The 14,834-nt window shown below is 47.2% G+C and overlaps 5 protein-coding genes across 5 annotated transcripts; 3 read left to right on the top strand and 2 right to left on the bottom strand.

Moving 5' to 3' along the window:
• Window positions 1-155: 155 nt before the first annotated feature.
• Window positions 156-1,546, top strand: N7506_005750 (uncharacterized protein; the record flags this gene model as incomplete). Its single annotated transcript, XM_056955043.1, has 2 exons — window positions 156-675; window positions 726-1,546. The coding sequence occupies 2 exons, from the start codon at window positions 156-158 to the stop codon at window positions 1,544-1,546; spliced, it is 1,341 nt and encodes a 446-aa protein (XP_056812020.1).
• A 3,464-nt stretch (window positions 1,547-5,010) lies between these two features.
• Window positions 5,011-6,159, top strand: N7506_005749 (fungal specific transcription factor domain-containing protein; the record flags this gene model as incomplete). The annotated part of the gene is made up of 1 exon (XM_056955042.1): window positions 5,011-6,159. The coding sequence occupies one exon, from the start codon at window positions 5,011-5,013 to the stop codon at window positions 6,157-6,159; it is 1,149 nt and encodes a 382-aa protein (XP_056812019.1).
• A 1,142-nt stretch (window positions 6,160-7,301) lies between these two features.
• On the bottom strand, window positions 7,302-7,740 carry N7506_005748 (uncharacterized protein; the record flags this gene model as incomplete). The annotated part of the gene is made up of 2 exons (XM_056955041.1): window positions 7,302-7,672; window positions 7,713-7,740. The coding sequence occupies 2 exons, from the start codon at window positions 7,738-7,740 to the stop codon at window positions 7,302-7,304; spliced, it is 399 nt and encodes a 132-aa protein (XP_056812018.1).
• A 1,378-nt stretch (window positions 7,741-9,118) lies between these two features.
• Window positions 9,119-10,089, bottom strand: N7506_005747 (uncharacterized protein; the record flags this gene model as incomplete). The annotated part of the gene is made up of 2 exons (XM_056955040.1): window positions 9,119-9,913; window positions 9,961-10,089. The coding sequence occupies 2 exons, from the start codon at window positions 10,087-10,089 to the stop codon at window positions 9,119-9,121; spliced, it is 924 nt and encodes a 307-aa protein (XP_056812017.1).
• Window positions 10,090-11,611: 1,522 nt separating this feature from the next.
• N7506_005746 (uncharacterized protein) lies at window positions 11,612-12,285 on the top strand (the record flags this gene model as incomplete). Its single annotated transcript, XM_056955039.1, has 2 exons — window positions 11,612-12,025; window positions 12,085-12,285. 2 exons carry the CDS (start codon window positions 11,612-11,614, stop codon window positions 12,283-12,285), a joined length of 615 nt encoding a protein of 204 aa, XP_056812016.1.
• Window positions 12,286-14,834: the final 2,549 nt, after the last annotated feature.

The raw sequence follows: 14,834 nt of genomic DNA, 5'->3' as shown, positions 1-14,834 counted from the left end.
AAGTTCTCGTTCATGCACCTGACTTCGGTGTTTTTTGTGTTGCACTTCTTCGCGTTTTTCATCATGAAACCGACCAAGAAGGGTCCATTTCTCTTTTAATTGAAGCAGATCTTATTAATCAGAGCAACAAATCACAGGTGATATTGAACTTCCCCATGAATTCGATCGAGACATGTAAGCTATTTCCACAAAGCAACGATAGCCTGATCCCATTCGATTTGATCAAGGAGCACCCCGCATATATTCCCTCCTGGGATGCTTCGAACATCACAACGATGAGCCTGAAACTCGGCAGCACTGGAGACATTCTACGTCCAGCCGGGATAGACTTTTCATGCCTCGCCAATCCACAAGATTCGGACCTCCACGCATTTGCGGATATCTGTGAAGCCAAACACCTCCATTTACATATTGCCAAACGGCAGTTCCAGGGTGAAGAGCTTAATGACCTGAAAAGCCTTTGCAGTCTTCTACCAAAACTTGGCCAAAAAGATTTCAAGAGCCATCATATGGTAAAGGAAGGCTTGGGTGTTTTTCGTAATTTGTGCAACTTTCCCAAATCTCGACCCCCGGATTATACGGCGTCCATGCCCACGCAGACGGAGCAGCTGGATCTGCCCCCATATCCCCAATGTGAGGTGCCTGTGTCCGACCAGGGCGGGAAACGGCGCAGAGGTATCTTCTTGTTCTTTGTCCTCTGATGATCAATTGTTGAACTTATCCAGGCTCATCTTCATCTGTCGATGGAACCCGAAAAAGACTGCTTCGCCCATTGGAGTTTCCTGATCTTTGGTCAGGCTCTCCCACCGAAATAAATACACCGAGTGTCCTCTCACCGTCACTCGCGTCAATTCGCCAAACCGACTTTGAGCGTGCTTCGCCTGGTCGCAGCAATGATGGGAATCTCGAGCGTCTCATAGAAGCACTTCGTGACGCCACTGACGAGACGATCATCGAAGCACTTGGACAAACGAATCACAGTGACCTGCTAGCTTTACGACAAAATACGGATCAAAAAGAGCCAGCCGGGCTTGAACGACATGTCTGTAAGATGTTTGACGACTTTGGTGTCAATATGTCCGGGCATCTTCACGACGAGATCCTTCACCGTTTGCGCAACGCGATACCTGAATACCTAGGCGACTCAAATTTCGAAGAGATTGTCCGTAATCAAATCTCTGACGAATTCGAAACCATACAAATCGATTATCTTGCACAGGTCGATGAAAAGATCGAGGATGGTAGATTCGAAATACAAGATGTCGCCAATGATTCTTGGAAGGTATTTGAGGATGATGCGCTACGCCTCAGGGATGATATCAAGGATGAGATCAAGGATGAGATCAAGGATGAGATCAAGGATGAGATCAAAGATGAGATCAAAGATGAGATCAAGGATGAGATCAAGGCTGAGATTAAGGCTGAGATTAAGGCTGAAATCAAGGCTGAAATGCTTGGGTTTCAGGAAAGCCCCGCTAGGTTCAAGCGCTTGTTTCATAATAGCAAGTCAAAACCATATAGCCATGCAAGGTATCTCTCTATCTAGATCTCGGCCAGGTTCATATCTATCGTGATTATCATTGTGCATGAACATTACCTCAAATAATTTTTAGAAATGGCAACCACACTTGCGGCGTAGTGGGGCGGATCACCATACCTAGGGCTCATCTTAGTCTTGTCCAACTTGATGTGAAGAAACCGCTCGCACAGAGGAAATAGCGTGTGGCTGGGATCGCAATATCTCGCCAACCAGCAATATTGATTTTTTGCCGTACCGTATCGCTGAATTTGTGAGGAGATATAAAGATCTGCATCTCTGATCGCGACCTGGGAGTCACCGGTACAGAACACCCGACTTTGAATTACAATAAACACAGCTATATAGACCACCAGTATGGAGCACTTGACTTCGAGTTACAGCAACCGCAACCATGCAGACTTGAAATTAGTGCTACACCTATGCTTTAATGCCTTAGCATTCAGAATCTTCAGTTTTTAGTTTCTCAGAATATGAACTAGTTGTACAGATGGTCCAAGCTCCCTTCTGGAGACAGTCTGTGAAATATCAGCTGTAATGTCACTCGCACTAGGTAGGAGCCATGATGCAGATTGGCGCCACGGCGATTGACTTTGATATGCCTCACGGTTGAGTAACTCGGCCACTCGAAGAACGACCGGGATAGTTGAGCAATATATAATCACCTTACCCCATTGGGCCTGTTGGATGCGGTTATATATAAATCTCATTACCTCTGGTGCCTCTGTCCATCGGTACGAAACTAGGAATTGGGGATCAACCTCTGGCCAATATACCCGATATCCGATGCTCCCTCAGTCTGTCCGGGCCTGGATAAGCTGGATATCCCCGGGGTGTGGCCCGGATCCGATGAAATAGCCGACCCTCATCTTTTGAGGGCATTCATCAATCAGGATTCGATCCAGTCGATGCTGTAGCCGCTGCCGGTTTAAAAATGTCATAAAATCGTCCAAGATAGCGGATTCGGGCGTAACAAGCACGATCGAGGGGTGGCCACCGGCTCTCCCACTCGACACATGATACACCGAGCTTAGCGCAGCGCTGCTGCAAATCATCCCGTAGTCCCTCGGGGCGCGGTCCACGCTGGTAGCATAAACAGCATGCTTTTTCCACTTCCGGTTGGCATGGCTGCTATAACTGGGCTTTGAACTTGCTAAATAGCCTGGATAGCGGCCGCTTGAGCGCCCCGAAAACGAATCGATTTGCGCCCGAGTAGCTGTTGTAGCTGAGACTCTATCCGGGCCTGCTGTAATTGGCATCTCCGCTCAATCCAGCCTTGCTCAGCCTCACTTTCTCACGGTAAGCGGATCGTCTGACCTAATATACTCTCGGCAACCCCATCATCGGTGGATACGAACCCTAGGGATTTATGCCAATCAGTGCTGCTAAGCCGAAACATCTCACGTTGGTATGCCGTTGTGCCAGGTTGCTCCATAATTCCGCGACCATATATCATCCCAGCGACATGGTAAGAATGGGCTGCTTGTAAATCAAAATGAGATAACTCCCCAGCACTTAGATGGCAGGCCAAAACAAGTCTGCCTTCATGTAAATAGGGCCAGCAGGGGCCACCGCAAATATCCTTTGACATAGACAGTATCTTGGGCTTTGTAGACTCTCCAGCCGCGGCAGTACACGGGATCCGATTCTATTCGGTCCCGGAATACTATCAAAATATTCACAGCGATGTCCATCTAACCATGAAACGGGCGGCCGATGACCACCACCGGCCCCAATTGCTCACGTCTAGACTAAAATACGTGCTCCATTTATCTTCGCACCGGTTGAAGGCGGTGATTTCCTAACTCTCCATCTTTTCTTTCCGCACCCACGGTGCCACCAGGTCTTTGATAGGTTAACCGACGAGCAGTTCTCGCGGTGGTTTGATCAGATGTTCTACCCTGCCCTCCGTCAGATCTGCATCGCCGACCACCTCCAGCACCTACTGGCAAGTTATCGGCATGCCTTGGCTACCTGCCGTGCCTCCCGGGTTGAGAATTGTTTGCCGGATACACCCGGTCACCAGCCTCAGCTACAGGTGTCGTGTGTCCTGCCGCCGCAATGCCTGACTGAGCTGTGGCAATACGTCCTCGCGGCGGTCAAACTGCCTGAATTACAGGGTTTTCATGACCCCGAGCTATTAGTCGAGCCCAAAGGGAGTAAACTGCGGTTTGAACCTGCTAATACGCCATCTAATATGCTCACAGTCATGGAGAGTTTTGACCGCGAGCTGCGTCGCGTTCTAGATTTTTCCAGGTGTTGCACGAGCGGCTATATATTGAAGTGTGCAAGGATACCTGCCCGCCACATGGTATTTCCCGAGGCGATATAGGTGGCGAATCACTACACGAAGCACAAACATACATCTGGCGAGAATTCTTCTAGAGAAAAGTAGGTTGGTAGAATTTAATTAATGCCAGTGGGTAGAGACGCCGCCGCGCAATATTATTGATCGAATAGCTGGGCTCGTTATACAGAGCGAGCAGATTAGCGCTGATTCCGCTGTTGGCTTGTCTTTGACGCGGTATTTCTTCAGAAGACGCGTGTTTCCGAGGTCGATCTTCAATGAGTTCAGCATGCAGAAGGCTTAGGCGATATTGTCTCTTTCTGATATGAGCGATCGGGGCGACTAAACATGTAGAGTAATGATAATATATGCTAGTGATTTCCGAGGCCGGCTAACAGGTGAGAGTCCACCACAATGCGTTCTGTGTGGTAGATGATAAGAGATAGACAATTGAGAGAAGATACGTCCCATTCAGTCGCCCCGCTCGTAGGAGACTGAGAGGCCGATACGTGTATGCGGAGGATGCGAGGTGCGGAGGGCGGATGAAGGGTGCGGAGGACAGATGAAGGGTGCGGAGGACAGATGAAGGGTGCGGAGGGCGGTCGGAAAATGCGGAGGCAGTAAAGAAAGGCCGCTTGGCATCTGTCTCATCCTGATAAAGAGTTCTCTCCTGCCTCTCATTCTTCGAACTTTTATTCATCTTTCCTTCTCCCAAACCTCTGTTGAGAGCGACGAAATCTGATTAACCTCCATTATGTCACCGAAGCCTCGTGGTGGTAAACGTATGTCCTGCAACGTTTGTCGTCAAAAGAAAAGGAAATGCGACCTTTCATCTGGCCTCGGAGAGAGAAAAGAACCATGCTCAAGGTGTGCTAGATTAAAAATTCAATGTTTCGCTGAAAGTCCGAATGACACCGGCACGTGCAAGCGCCAACGTCTAGAGCACACGACCCCGGACACTTCGCCAGGCGAGAGCCTCGTTTCTGACGAAAGGACTCCGTCAAGCACGCTGCTTCGGCCCCAATTCAATGGCATTTCGACCACCGTGGCACTTCGCACAGACCCTGACACTGTCATGGAGGGCCGTTTATCTTTTCCACCTTCGTCGCCAAGAGACACTGCTGCCAGCTCTCCACTGGATGACGGGCTTAGAACTCCATTCGCAGCCCAATCATTTGAACTAAACATGGAAGGATCATTTCTCCTCCAGAATATCTTCCTCGGAGACCTTCCACTACGATCTCCGGACAGGGACTTACTCGCTGTGTCTCGCTCAGAACCCCGCTCCCATTCACCGGCTCCGGAAACATCGACATCTACCATAGGGCCTCCCGAGTTCTTCATCAGGTCCGATGCTTTTCGCTCAGCGGGCCACCATCTTTTTCAATCTGGCTTAGAGGGAATGGGCTGCGGCAATTCATCTTTTTATGACAATCTTTTGAAGGCATGTAACCTCTGCATGAGGGAATTCAATGAGGCGCTCCATGCGTATTTCGATTTTCCGGCCCTTTGCCGTCCCTTCATTCCAGAGGATGCATTTTGGCAAGACTTCCATGCAGACCGATGTGGCTATTCTCTTCTCACAGCCATTGCCTGCTGTGGTATCCCTTTTACAAAAGTGGAAAATAAGTGGAACAAGCAGCGGCTCCTCGCCGGCATGTTTAGAAAAGAACTTATGAAGACTATGACGGCCACACCTCATAACCGTCCGATCCGCCTGGACGAACTTGAGGCTATGGCTCTTATGGTCGATTCTGAATATGGCAATACACGCAAAACCGCGGACCCCCTTTGGAATCTATTCATGACGCACGACGCCCTCGTCTTGAAAACTTTGCAGTCTCGAAATCGCGGACCCAGGGGGACAGATTCTTCGGCACTATTTACACAGGCTGACGAGCGCTTCACGCTTCTCTATTGGGAGGTCTATTGTCTAGATGCTTTTCAATCTCTCAATCACAAGGCCATCTCTCTCATTCCAGACAACGCGTTGGCGCTAGACCAGAATCCTCTAAGATATGGAGTTCAAAGCTATCTTGATGCCATTCTGAGCTTGTCCATGGTTGCGCGACAAATTGCCAGGAAACTGTGTAACACCACGGTGAAAACCACTGGTATTGCTTACGAGGACATCACCATGCTCCATGAACAGCTTTTTCGCTGGCGCAACCACAGTCTGCCTTCTGAGCTGCGAGTATCGATTGATGCAGAGGACGAATTCATTGCAGAGACCCTTACTCGTCGGGGGGGCGACTCCGATCCCAGCCAGCAGAGTGATTCGCCTTCAACGGGCAATTCTACGGGCACTCGAGATCAAGTGTTATTTACAGATTGATGGCTGCGTTGTACAGTATGGCCTGAAAGATGGAAATGCATTTCATGCGGAAATAATCGCTGCCAAATGTCTGGAGGTTGTTCTCGAAGCACTTAAATTGGCTGAATCAATCAAAGAGCAACCTCTTGGGGACACGAGTTCAAATGAAAAGCCGTTGATTGATTGTTCACCGTCTATACTACGGAACATCTGCGCTGACTTGTGTTGCTGGGTTTGTTCGCGTGGCAAACGGCCCTCGGAGCCACACGAACCGAAGCGTCCAGGCCTTCGTTCCGTATCTCCTGGAGAGGCTTTTCGAGTTTCCAGCGAAGACTTTCAGATGCAACGGAAGGCAGATTATGTCGCAATAGCGAGTAGGCTGCGGGATTCTGTAGCCGCAGCTTCGTCTCACAGAGAAACGGGGCAAATGGTTGGGCGCCTCGATGGTTTGATCGCCAATTTACGGGGCCCCTGAATTCTGGGCAAATGCTCAAATGATGGATTGAAGCCTTAAAACGACGATATCGAGAAGTTTTACCGGCTGATTCCGGCGGAAGCTGCCCTTGAGAGGCTTCCAGTGAAGCGAAACTAGTGCAGTTCAATGATCAAGCCATCACATCGGAAATAACTCCCAAATTATGTACCCAAAGAGCCAAGTGCAAACACACCCTTGTCGCAGCATCAGCCAAGTACGTGCGATGGAAGTGTGTCTTGGGAAGGTGGTGGGATGTAGTGATTCAGGATTAAGCGCGACGCTTTGCGTCTGTCTGTGAAATCGACCGGCCCGGGTGCATGCTAGTAGGGTGGTGTTTATTCTTGTCGTGTTTATAGAATAAGAGGCGGTTTCAAGCCGATTTTGTCTGTCTATCAACTACCAGAGACCGCGATGGGATACGCATTCCAACTTCCCGTACTAGTATTATTACTTAGTACGAAGTTACAATGCTCAATGGCCCGCCACTATCTTTCATTGATTACCCACTTGATCTTAGTAGCGCGACTTTCTATTTGGGTGACGAAGTAAATTAAGCGACCGCTGTGATGATTGCATGTTCTAGAAAGCAGCAATGAAAGTCGAGAATCGCGCGGTTTCAGAACATGCCGAGACAAAACTCTAGAAAATGTATGCATAAAGATGCTATAGAAGGCTACATTGCTGTTGCTTAGATTTCCTGATCTTTCAGATCTCGTTGAAAATCTCGTAAAGACAACAAGTACTGTTCATTCTGGGTACCCTCCTCCCAAACCCTAAGCCCAGTGGTTTGCTCCAAATATCCTGGCCACTCCTTTGGGAAATACCCTTGTATTTGCAGCTTTCTTAGACCTGAAAGCTTAGAGAGCCTTCCAAGCGCTCGCACAAATTCGACATCCACAGCTGGGCCCCAGTGATTGACGGCTGGCTCCGAATCAAGGTAAAGGACGATTTCCCGGAGGCTGATGGCTTCTGTGGAGACCTTGTCGAGAAGCTCGCGCCATTTTGGCCCATCAGGAGGCTTGTTGGTGAGAAAATCGTTGTACGGCCCGGGATTATAGACTGCATGAACAGAAACCCACAGCTTGCGAATATTGCGTACGTTTGATGTAGTAAGTTGCTGGAGCCATTTTATGCCATTGTTTGGGTCAAATATCCGGAACTCATTTTCTCTATAAAATTCTGGCGATTTCTCAAGGACGGTAGCTTGAGAACCAAGTATGTGGATTGGTGATTTTGACATAATGAAGCAAGCTTCTATTGACCAAAAGGCGGTACAGTAAAAAAAAAGCCAGTGTCGAGAGTATGTAACATGGGGCAATTAGCCGAATTTATTATCATGAAAAGCGGAGTATCCAGAAAGGAATGCGTTATCTCGGTAGACGTGGAGTAATTGGATTGGCGGGGAAAGTTGCATATAGTGGGATGCAGGTATGGTGATGAGAAGCAGAAGACATGTCAATAAACTCATGGGTCAGACCAAGGTGAAACACCTGGTATTATAAAACTCTGCCCAACGATTGCCTATCCCGTGGGGGGGGTGGAATTCGGGGAATCCAATAGGGTTTTGCATTTTTGTATGTGGGAAAATAAGTGGGGACACCCTCGAATCCATTTAATTTTCATACGCCCGACTCATTCAAATTTGGCGTCGGGTAATGCTTAAAAGTCCTGAAGTTGTATTCCTTGTAGTGGATTTCCATCAATTTCAATTTGGGGTTTATTTGACCCGTTTTGGTGGAGGTTTTTACGATTAAAATTTGGTAATTGTTTTGGTCAGGTGAGGAGGAAAAGGTGCGACCGTAGTCAACCACAAGACCCACCATTCGGGGTTAACAATTCAACCGATCCAGCATGTAATTGAACGAATATGGGGCTGAGATGACAAGTCAGGCGTAATCAGATGTCCCGGCTGTTATCCAATTTAATTTTGTAAATATCAGACCACATTTACCCCCAGCGTTGGAAGGCGATTATCATTATCATTGACAGATATATATATATATATACGTATAACAATATGAGGACAGGATTTCTTGTTAAACTCGCAGAATACCTCATCGTTGCTTTAGTAAATAACGTCAGATGTTAGATCGGTGTTTGGCCTACGGTTGGGGTGGGCAAGAGACCTGGAAAAGTATTCAGAAACATGCTGTTAAAATCGTCGAAACTGTACCACATAGCTTGAGCAGGCGTTCAAAGAAGCACGGGCAGTCATTGCATCCACGTACGGGGCCACCGCAAGGTCCCAAACCCACCGGTGGAACCCCCCCGTCCAATAGGCTTCTCAGATCCACGCGGAGCTGGACAGGATGGAGGCGCTGTACCAGTAGTAATGCATTCTTGACGCAAGAATATCGAAAATCGCTATTTACTGAATTCTCTAATCCAGCCTTCTATCTGAGACTGGCATTCATTCAAGCTCTCAAGTGTTAAAGAGCCAGCGATTCCAAACCGCAAACTTCGCCGGTAAACCCATTGATACAGCTTCACCTGACTTAACCGGACTTATAAGCCAGTACGCACCAAAGTAGCCGATTCCTGCATTTCTCGTTCTATCGCATCCCGTTCCGACTTCCAATCTTCAAATGGCTGGAAACCCCTTTGAAACGGGTTTTGTAGCACGTTATCAAGGTCTAGTCCTGCATTTGATTGCATCATCTTGACCTCATAATTGGGGTGAAACCCTTGAACCACGTGGATTGGATGTGACTCAACATGGACCGTGCGGACTCGTCGCGCTCGAGCATTGCTCACTGACGAGCAAAGGCTACGAGCCACGGCATTGTTCAAAAGCCCCCATCGATCGTTTGATGGCTGAGTGCCACGCTGACAAGAGATCAGAATTTGAGGCTGAATGTGCCCCAAACACAGAAGTGTAAGGTGAAAGGCCTCAAAGGCGAAATTGGGTTGATTCTCTTCACTCATCCGATCGATGAAGTCATAGATAGCCATGGGAATCGTATCAAAAAGAATGATGTCTCGGATGGTAAGGTTCTTGGGCCGAAGGACTTCCTGTAACCATAACAGGGTTGGCGATTCCTCGAGCATTTCATCAAAGGGCAGATAGTCCAAGGGGCTGGGATTAAGCAGCAAGATGGACCGGAAATATAAGCACCCCGAGAGCAGTGCGCAGAAATTCTGGAAGCTTGTTTCAGGTACGTTCCATTTCTTTTGGAACTCTCGGGCAGATTCATGTAAAGCATGCAAATTTTCAACCTCAAACCAGCGACCCTGTCGGAGGCCCTCAAGTTGGGGTCGAATAACATCTCGGGCTAGATTCTCGATAAAATGGGGCTGTGGCTGATCGCCAGATTCAGCTTGCAAATATGCCTTGAAAGGATTAAAACCAAATGGTTCAGGGTCGAGAGTGTTTCACTTGGTGTTTTCAAGGACAGATGTCTCAAAGAGCCAGACGAATCGATCTCAGCATACTTCCCCTCTGGGAGGTCCACACTGGGAGATTCTGGCTCTGGCATATTTGCCTTTGAAGAATGGATTCGATGAGGCATATTGTCACGTTGCGGGTTTGTTAAGAGTAAAACCTTGGCAGTGCGTAATATCTCGGAACCAGGCTATATTCTCAAATTATGTACACTGGTCATGTTCAGTGCCGACCGGATTTGGGAATTGCCAGATACTTCTCAGCCTTCCATTATTCAGTATTGGGCCGTTCTCAACCTTGAAGTCTTTGCCAGAAAAAGAAACACCCAGAAGCTTGCTTTCCCATGAGACATGCACTTCTACTCACAGTCCACTTTTAATACCAACAATGATTGAAGCCAGCACTTCTCAGACTGGTAGAACCCTATCATCTATAATGGAGTACTGCAACCGGAGGAAAGAATGCAACCAACAGATCCTCAAATGCCGGAAGCAAAGGATAATCGGGCATTTCCATAATCCTCTCAAGGAATAGGGGTGATCTACCATAGTATGTCTTAAATAAAATTATGATTCATATAGTAGTTCAACGAAGTAGAAATAGTCTATACCTACAATCGTGACCTTAAGCCAACCCTCAAGTCAGTTATTAACTTGAAACCTTGTCTTGGATTTCGATCAAAAGTTCAATTAATCGGAGGATGCTCTCTAGTATGTTCATCTATTCTGTTTGTTGAGTTGCACGTCTGCAATATTGGTGAACTTGTGTTGATTCCGCCAGACTATACCGCCCTTGAAAATCCATCAGATGACCAGTGCATGCTCATACGCTGCTGGAAAGTTTCCATATCAACTGCAATAACTAGGTTGCAAGCTGAGTAGTTTGTATCAATTATGTCAGGGCCGAAAAAAAATCACTCAGGACCCTCGACTTTGTATATAGATATCCTACATTTATATATATCTATATCTATCAGGTTCTAGGCCGCGAATCACAGTTTCACGATCTGAGTGCCGCCACTTTATAAGGGCGCTTTAGAAAGTAATAATTTATCGTTGTGTCACGGTACAATATACGCCATGACGCTGTTCAAAATTCATATCACGACGTGGCTCGTACTCCACCTCATAACCCGCTGATTCGTGTACGAATGCAAACCCCGCCTTTGCCGCCCACTGCCTCGCCCCGCAGCTTATGCGTACATGCTTTTCCCTCATGAATCTCTATTTTGTAATTGAGTATCACTTGGAAAGACTCCACCACGTGCGGAAACGATGCCTTTCCCGATCGATGCAAATATCTTCCTCTACATCGTGTTCGTTGTGGTAAGAGATTGAAGATCCCGCCTGGCGATGAATTCTCTTGACAAATTTCCTCGTCTAGGGAGGGGCCATCTCCTTGATCCTTGGAGCGTGAGTCATTGTGTTCTTGGTCTCATGAATAGCTAGTCTTTATCAAAAGGCTAGCGTGTATTAAAAGAGTTTAGTGACTAACAGCCCTCTCACAAACCAGAATGTCTTGGGCTCGCACCACCACAGTGATTCTTCCTTTACCGACATGGATTCCAGTCATCGCTACATTCATACCCCCCCATTACAGTACTCACACTGATCGCAATGCGAGTTTTTTTCCCACGGTTGAACAGCGAGACACCTTGCAATGCCCGATGGAGCACAATATCCGGTATACTCAATCAAACTCAAACCATCATATCGACCATAACAGCGACAGTAGCACTTGCGTACCTCTTCCCCGATAGAATTCTGTCATGCAACCTAGATCAACAATGGCAGGTGTTCTTCCAGTCGAAGAATTCGCACGCTATCCGCTCAATCCAAGATGAGTTCCGATGCTGCGGTCTTAGAAGCCTTCGTGACAGGGCATGGCCATTCAAAGACCGAGACCACGGGGATAACGCGTGCCAGGTGCAGCTGGGATATCAGAGGAGCTGCTTTGTTCCTTGGAGGGAGCACCAGCAGAGTACGTCTTGGATGGTTTTTGCGGCGGCGGTTCTTGTTTTCGCAGTCAAGGTTAGTTTGTTACTCGGAGGTTCGTGTTGTAGTAGCTGATATTCTACAATTCTACACAGATCGCTTTCATTCGGCTTTCCGGCGATCGAGCAAGCTGGATGAGCGCACGATCGACCAACAGGAGGCCTGATTACCAGCAGATTTCACCCCCAGGGGCACAGGACGAAGGAGACAGCGAGAACGGTGTTTCCGGGGAGACGCGGAGGACATTCTTACCTCAGTCTAACACCGAGTACAGAAACGACTGGGAGATAAACTAAGTTCAAGAAGCCCTCCAGGCCAGCCAAGGAGGAGGGAAGTATATCAGCGCGATCTCCTGCCTACGTCCGGATTGAGAGAAAGAAAAGTCGGCAGCCGGCGGGAAAAGGGCGGGAAAACGGTGGGAAAATGAGCATGTGTTACGTACGTCATGGGATTGAGCTTGAGATTGAGCTGGGATAGGAAACAGAGTTTTATTGTCATTAGTGTTCCGAAAGGAATAAAGGAATACAAATACACGACGTGTTCGTATGTATAGTCCGCGAATATGAATATATGAATCTTTTTGTCGCGCGAATCAAAGCATTTTTCATGTTCGTAGATGTTCGCGCATCAATACTTTTTCCGGTACAACGGTTATCGTACTGCTGAAGTGCGCTAGACACGTTGCATCTCACTTCTGGCATACACCCCTGTCAGTGTGTTGGCGCCAACTGATGAATAATTTGACATCGAGTGGACGGAGCATTTGGAGTGGACTGCACAAATTTGTGGCTGAATACGCGGTTATGGCCCTCTTTGAATGCTCAAGCGAACTGACCTTGCCAAATCACCTGTTCTCATGATATCAAATTTATGAAGTCTCAAACTTCAAAAGGAACTTCGAGGGGCTCAGCCAATATCCCTGTGATTTGGAATACGAAAGGATGGGCATAGTACAGTTCGATAGCATTGTAGAGACCGCGATGAAACGTTTCATCCACGCGGATATAATTTGGAGTACCTCGCAATTTATCTCTTGGTAAAGAGAGACTTGTTGTCATGATACCAGCATAGCTATGTACATACGCAGCGCGTATACGACTATTTTCCATGATGTAGCTAAGACTGGGATTGACATTGAGACAGTCGCCGTGGTGACACCGCAGGCCAGGTTACGAGAAGATACGGCTGATAAAATACGGTCTGGTCAATGGGTAGTAAATAAGAATCAATCATCAGCTTTCATGTTTCCACATACTCAATTCGACTGCGCTGCTTTGGTCTCGCCGGATTTATCGGGACACGAGCATTTAGGGTGATTCTATTGTCTCTATTTCCCTCTATAGATCATTTCAACTATGTCCTCACTTGCACCTGATTGCTCAAAGCAACCTGGACAGGAAGCTCCTCCACTTCACATTCATAAAATTTAATGGGTCACTCACTTGACACAAGATGACAGAGAATAATGATAATTTGGTACCTATCCATTTCAATTTGCAACAAAAGCGCGCCATCACCATTTCAAACACAATCATTCTGCTTAAAGGAAGATGTATAAAAACACCTTCATGATCAAAGTCTTTGCGCGAATATGTCAAAGCTTGAGAATCGGTGCTAAAATCTTATGAAAAATTGTCGGTACCTGCCCATGCCGATGACAAAATAAAGGGCGAGAAAGTAAGACGGCTCAATTGCATAGAAACGCGTCGGCTAGGACAAAGCGGTAAGTTCATCCATGGGTCACTGGGCTCTCATATTAAATGTTTTTCTTATTCTTATCAGCGACATGAGGACTATAATAACAAATAGGCAAATAAATGATGGCAGGAGAGTGGAGTTTACATCCGGTGAAATGTGCAATCTGCTCAGCCGACATTCGAAGTAAACAGTTTGATTACAGTACACACACACATACACACATACACGTGCGCGCGCAGTAATTTGAATCGTCTCTTGATGAACGCGGCCACTATTCAATCATGAAAGTAGCACAACGGTATGACTAAGTAATCTAGAAATGGGTTCCGGTTCGTATAGCTCGCAAGAGTAGAGTATAGAAAAAAAGACCCTTGGGTGTATTCGGACAGGGAGGGTATGCGAGTCGTGGCAGGATGTAATTCGTTGTCTTCCACGCCTGGCCTGCAGTATAGTTTATTAGATCCAACCCCGCGACTTCCGAAAATAACAAAGTCTTCACTAGCACAAATACACTAATAACGGTGAAATGGTTGCGGCTTCCTTATACTCATGTGCGGACCTGGGTTGCAACAAAGATAGCAGATACTCGTGCAGAAACTGCAAGCTAGTCTCGGTAAGTTTGAAGACTAATGTTGTGGTTTTCTAACATCTATGATAGTACTGTGACAAACGCTGCCAGATAGCACATTGGCCAGAGCATAAAGTAATCTGCAAGTCGAGTTTGATGAGGCATGATTGGAGCCCAGGTTGGGAAAGAGAAAAACGGACGCCAGCGTTTGCAAACCCTCAACTTGCGAGAAACCACCATAATCCGTTTGGCAAAGGGATATATCTGTGGGGTAATGTTCCAGCAGTTGATGTTCTCAATCTGGTACAAAACGAAGGCAATGACTTCTCTCGAGATGTCACGATACTTTTCGCTGGTTAGTTAGCCTTCTTCGTCCCAATCATAGGCTATTGCGGCTCACATTCTAAGCATCTGGTGATTTACGCAACGTGGTCAAAACCATCGCCGAGCTTCCTCCACCCTTCACACAACGAACTGATTTGACTATCAACGACCGGGATTTTCACGTCGTTGCGAGGAACGCCATACTACTTTTTTTTTGCCTCACGGCACTGGAGACAACTTCCACATCACTCGGTG

Source organism: Penicillium brevicompactum (genome assembly GCF_028827555.1).
Source record: "Penicillium brevicompactum strain IBT 35665 chromosome Unknown utg000004l_segment0_segment0, whole genome shotgun sequence".
NCBI lineage: Eukaryota > Fungi > Ascomycota > Eurotiomycetes > Eurotiales > Aspergillaceae > Penicillium > Penicillium brevicompactum.
The sequence above is the reverse complement of the archived record's forward strand: the minus strand, read 5'-3'. Positions and strand labels throughout refer to the sequence as shown.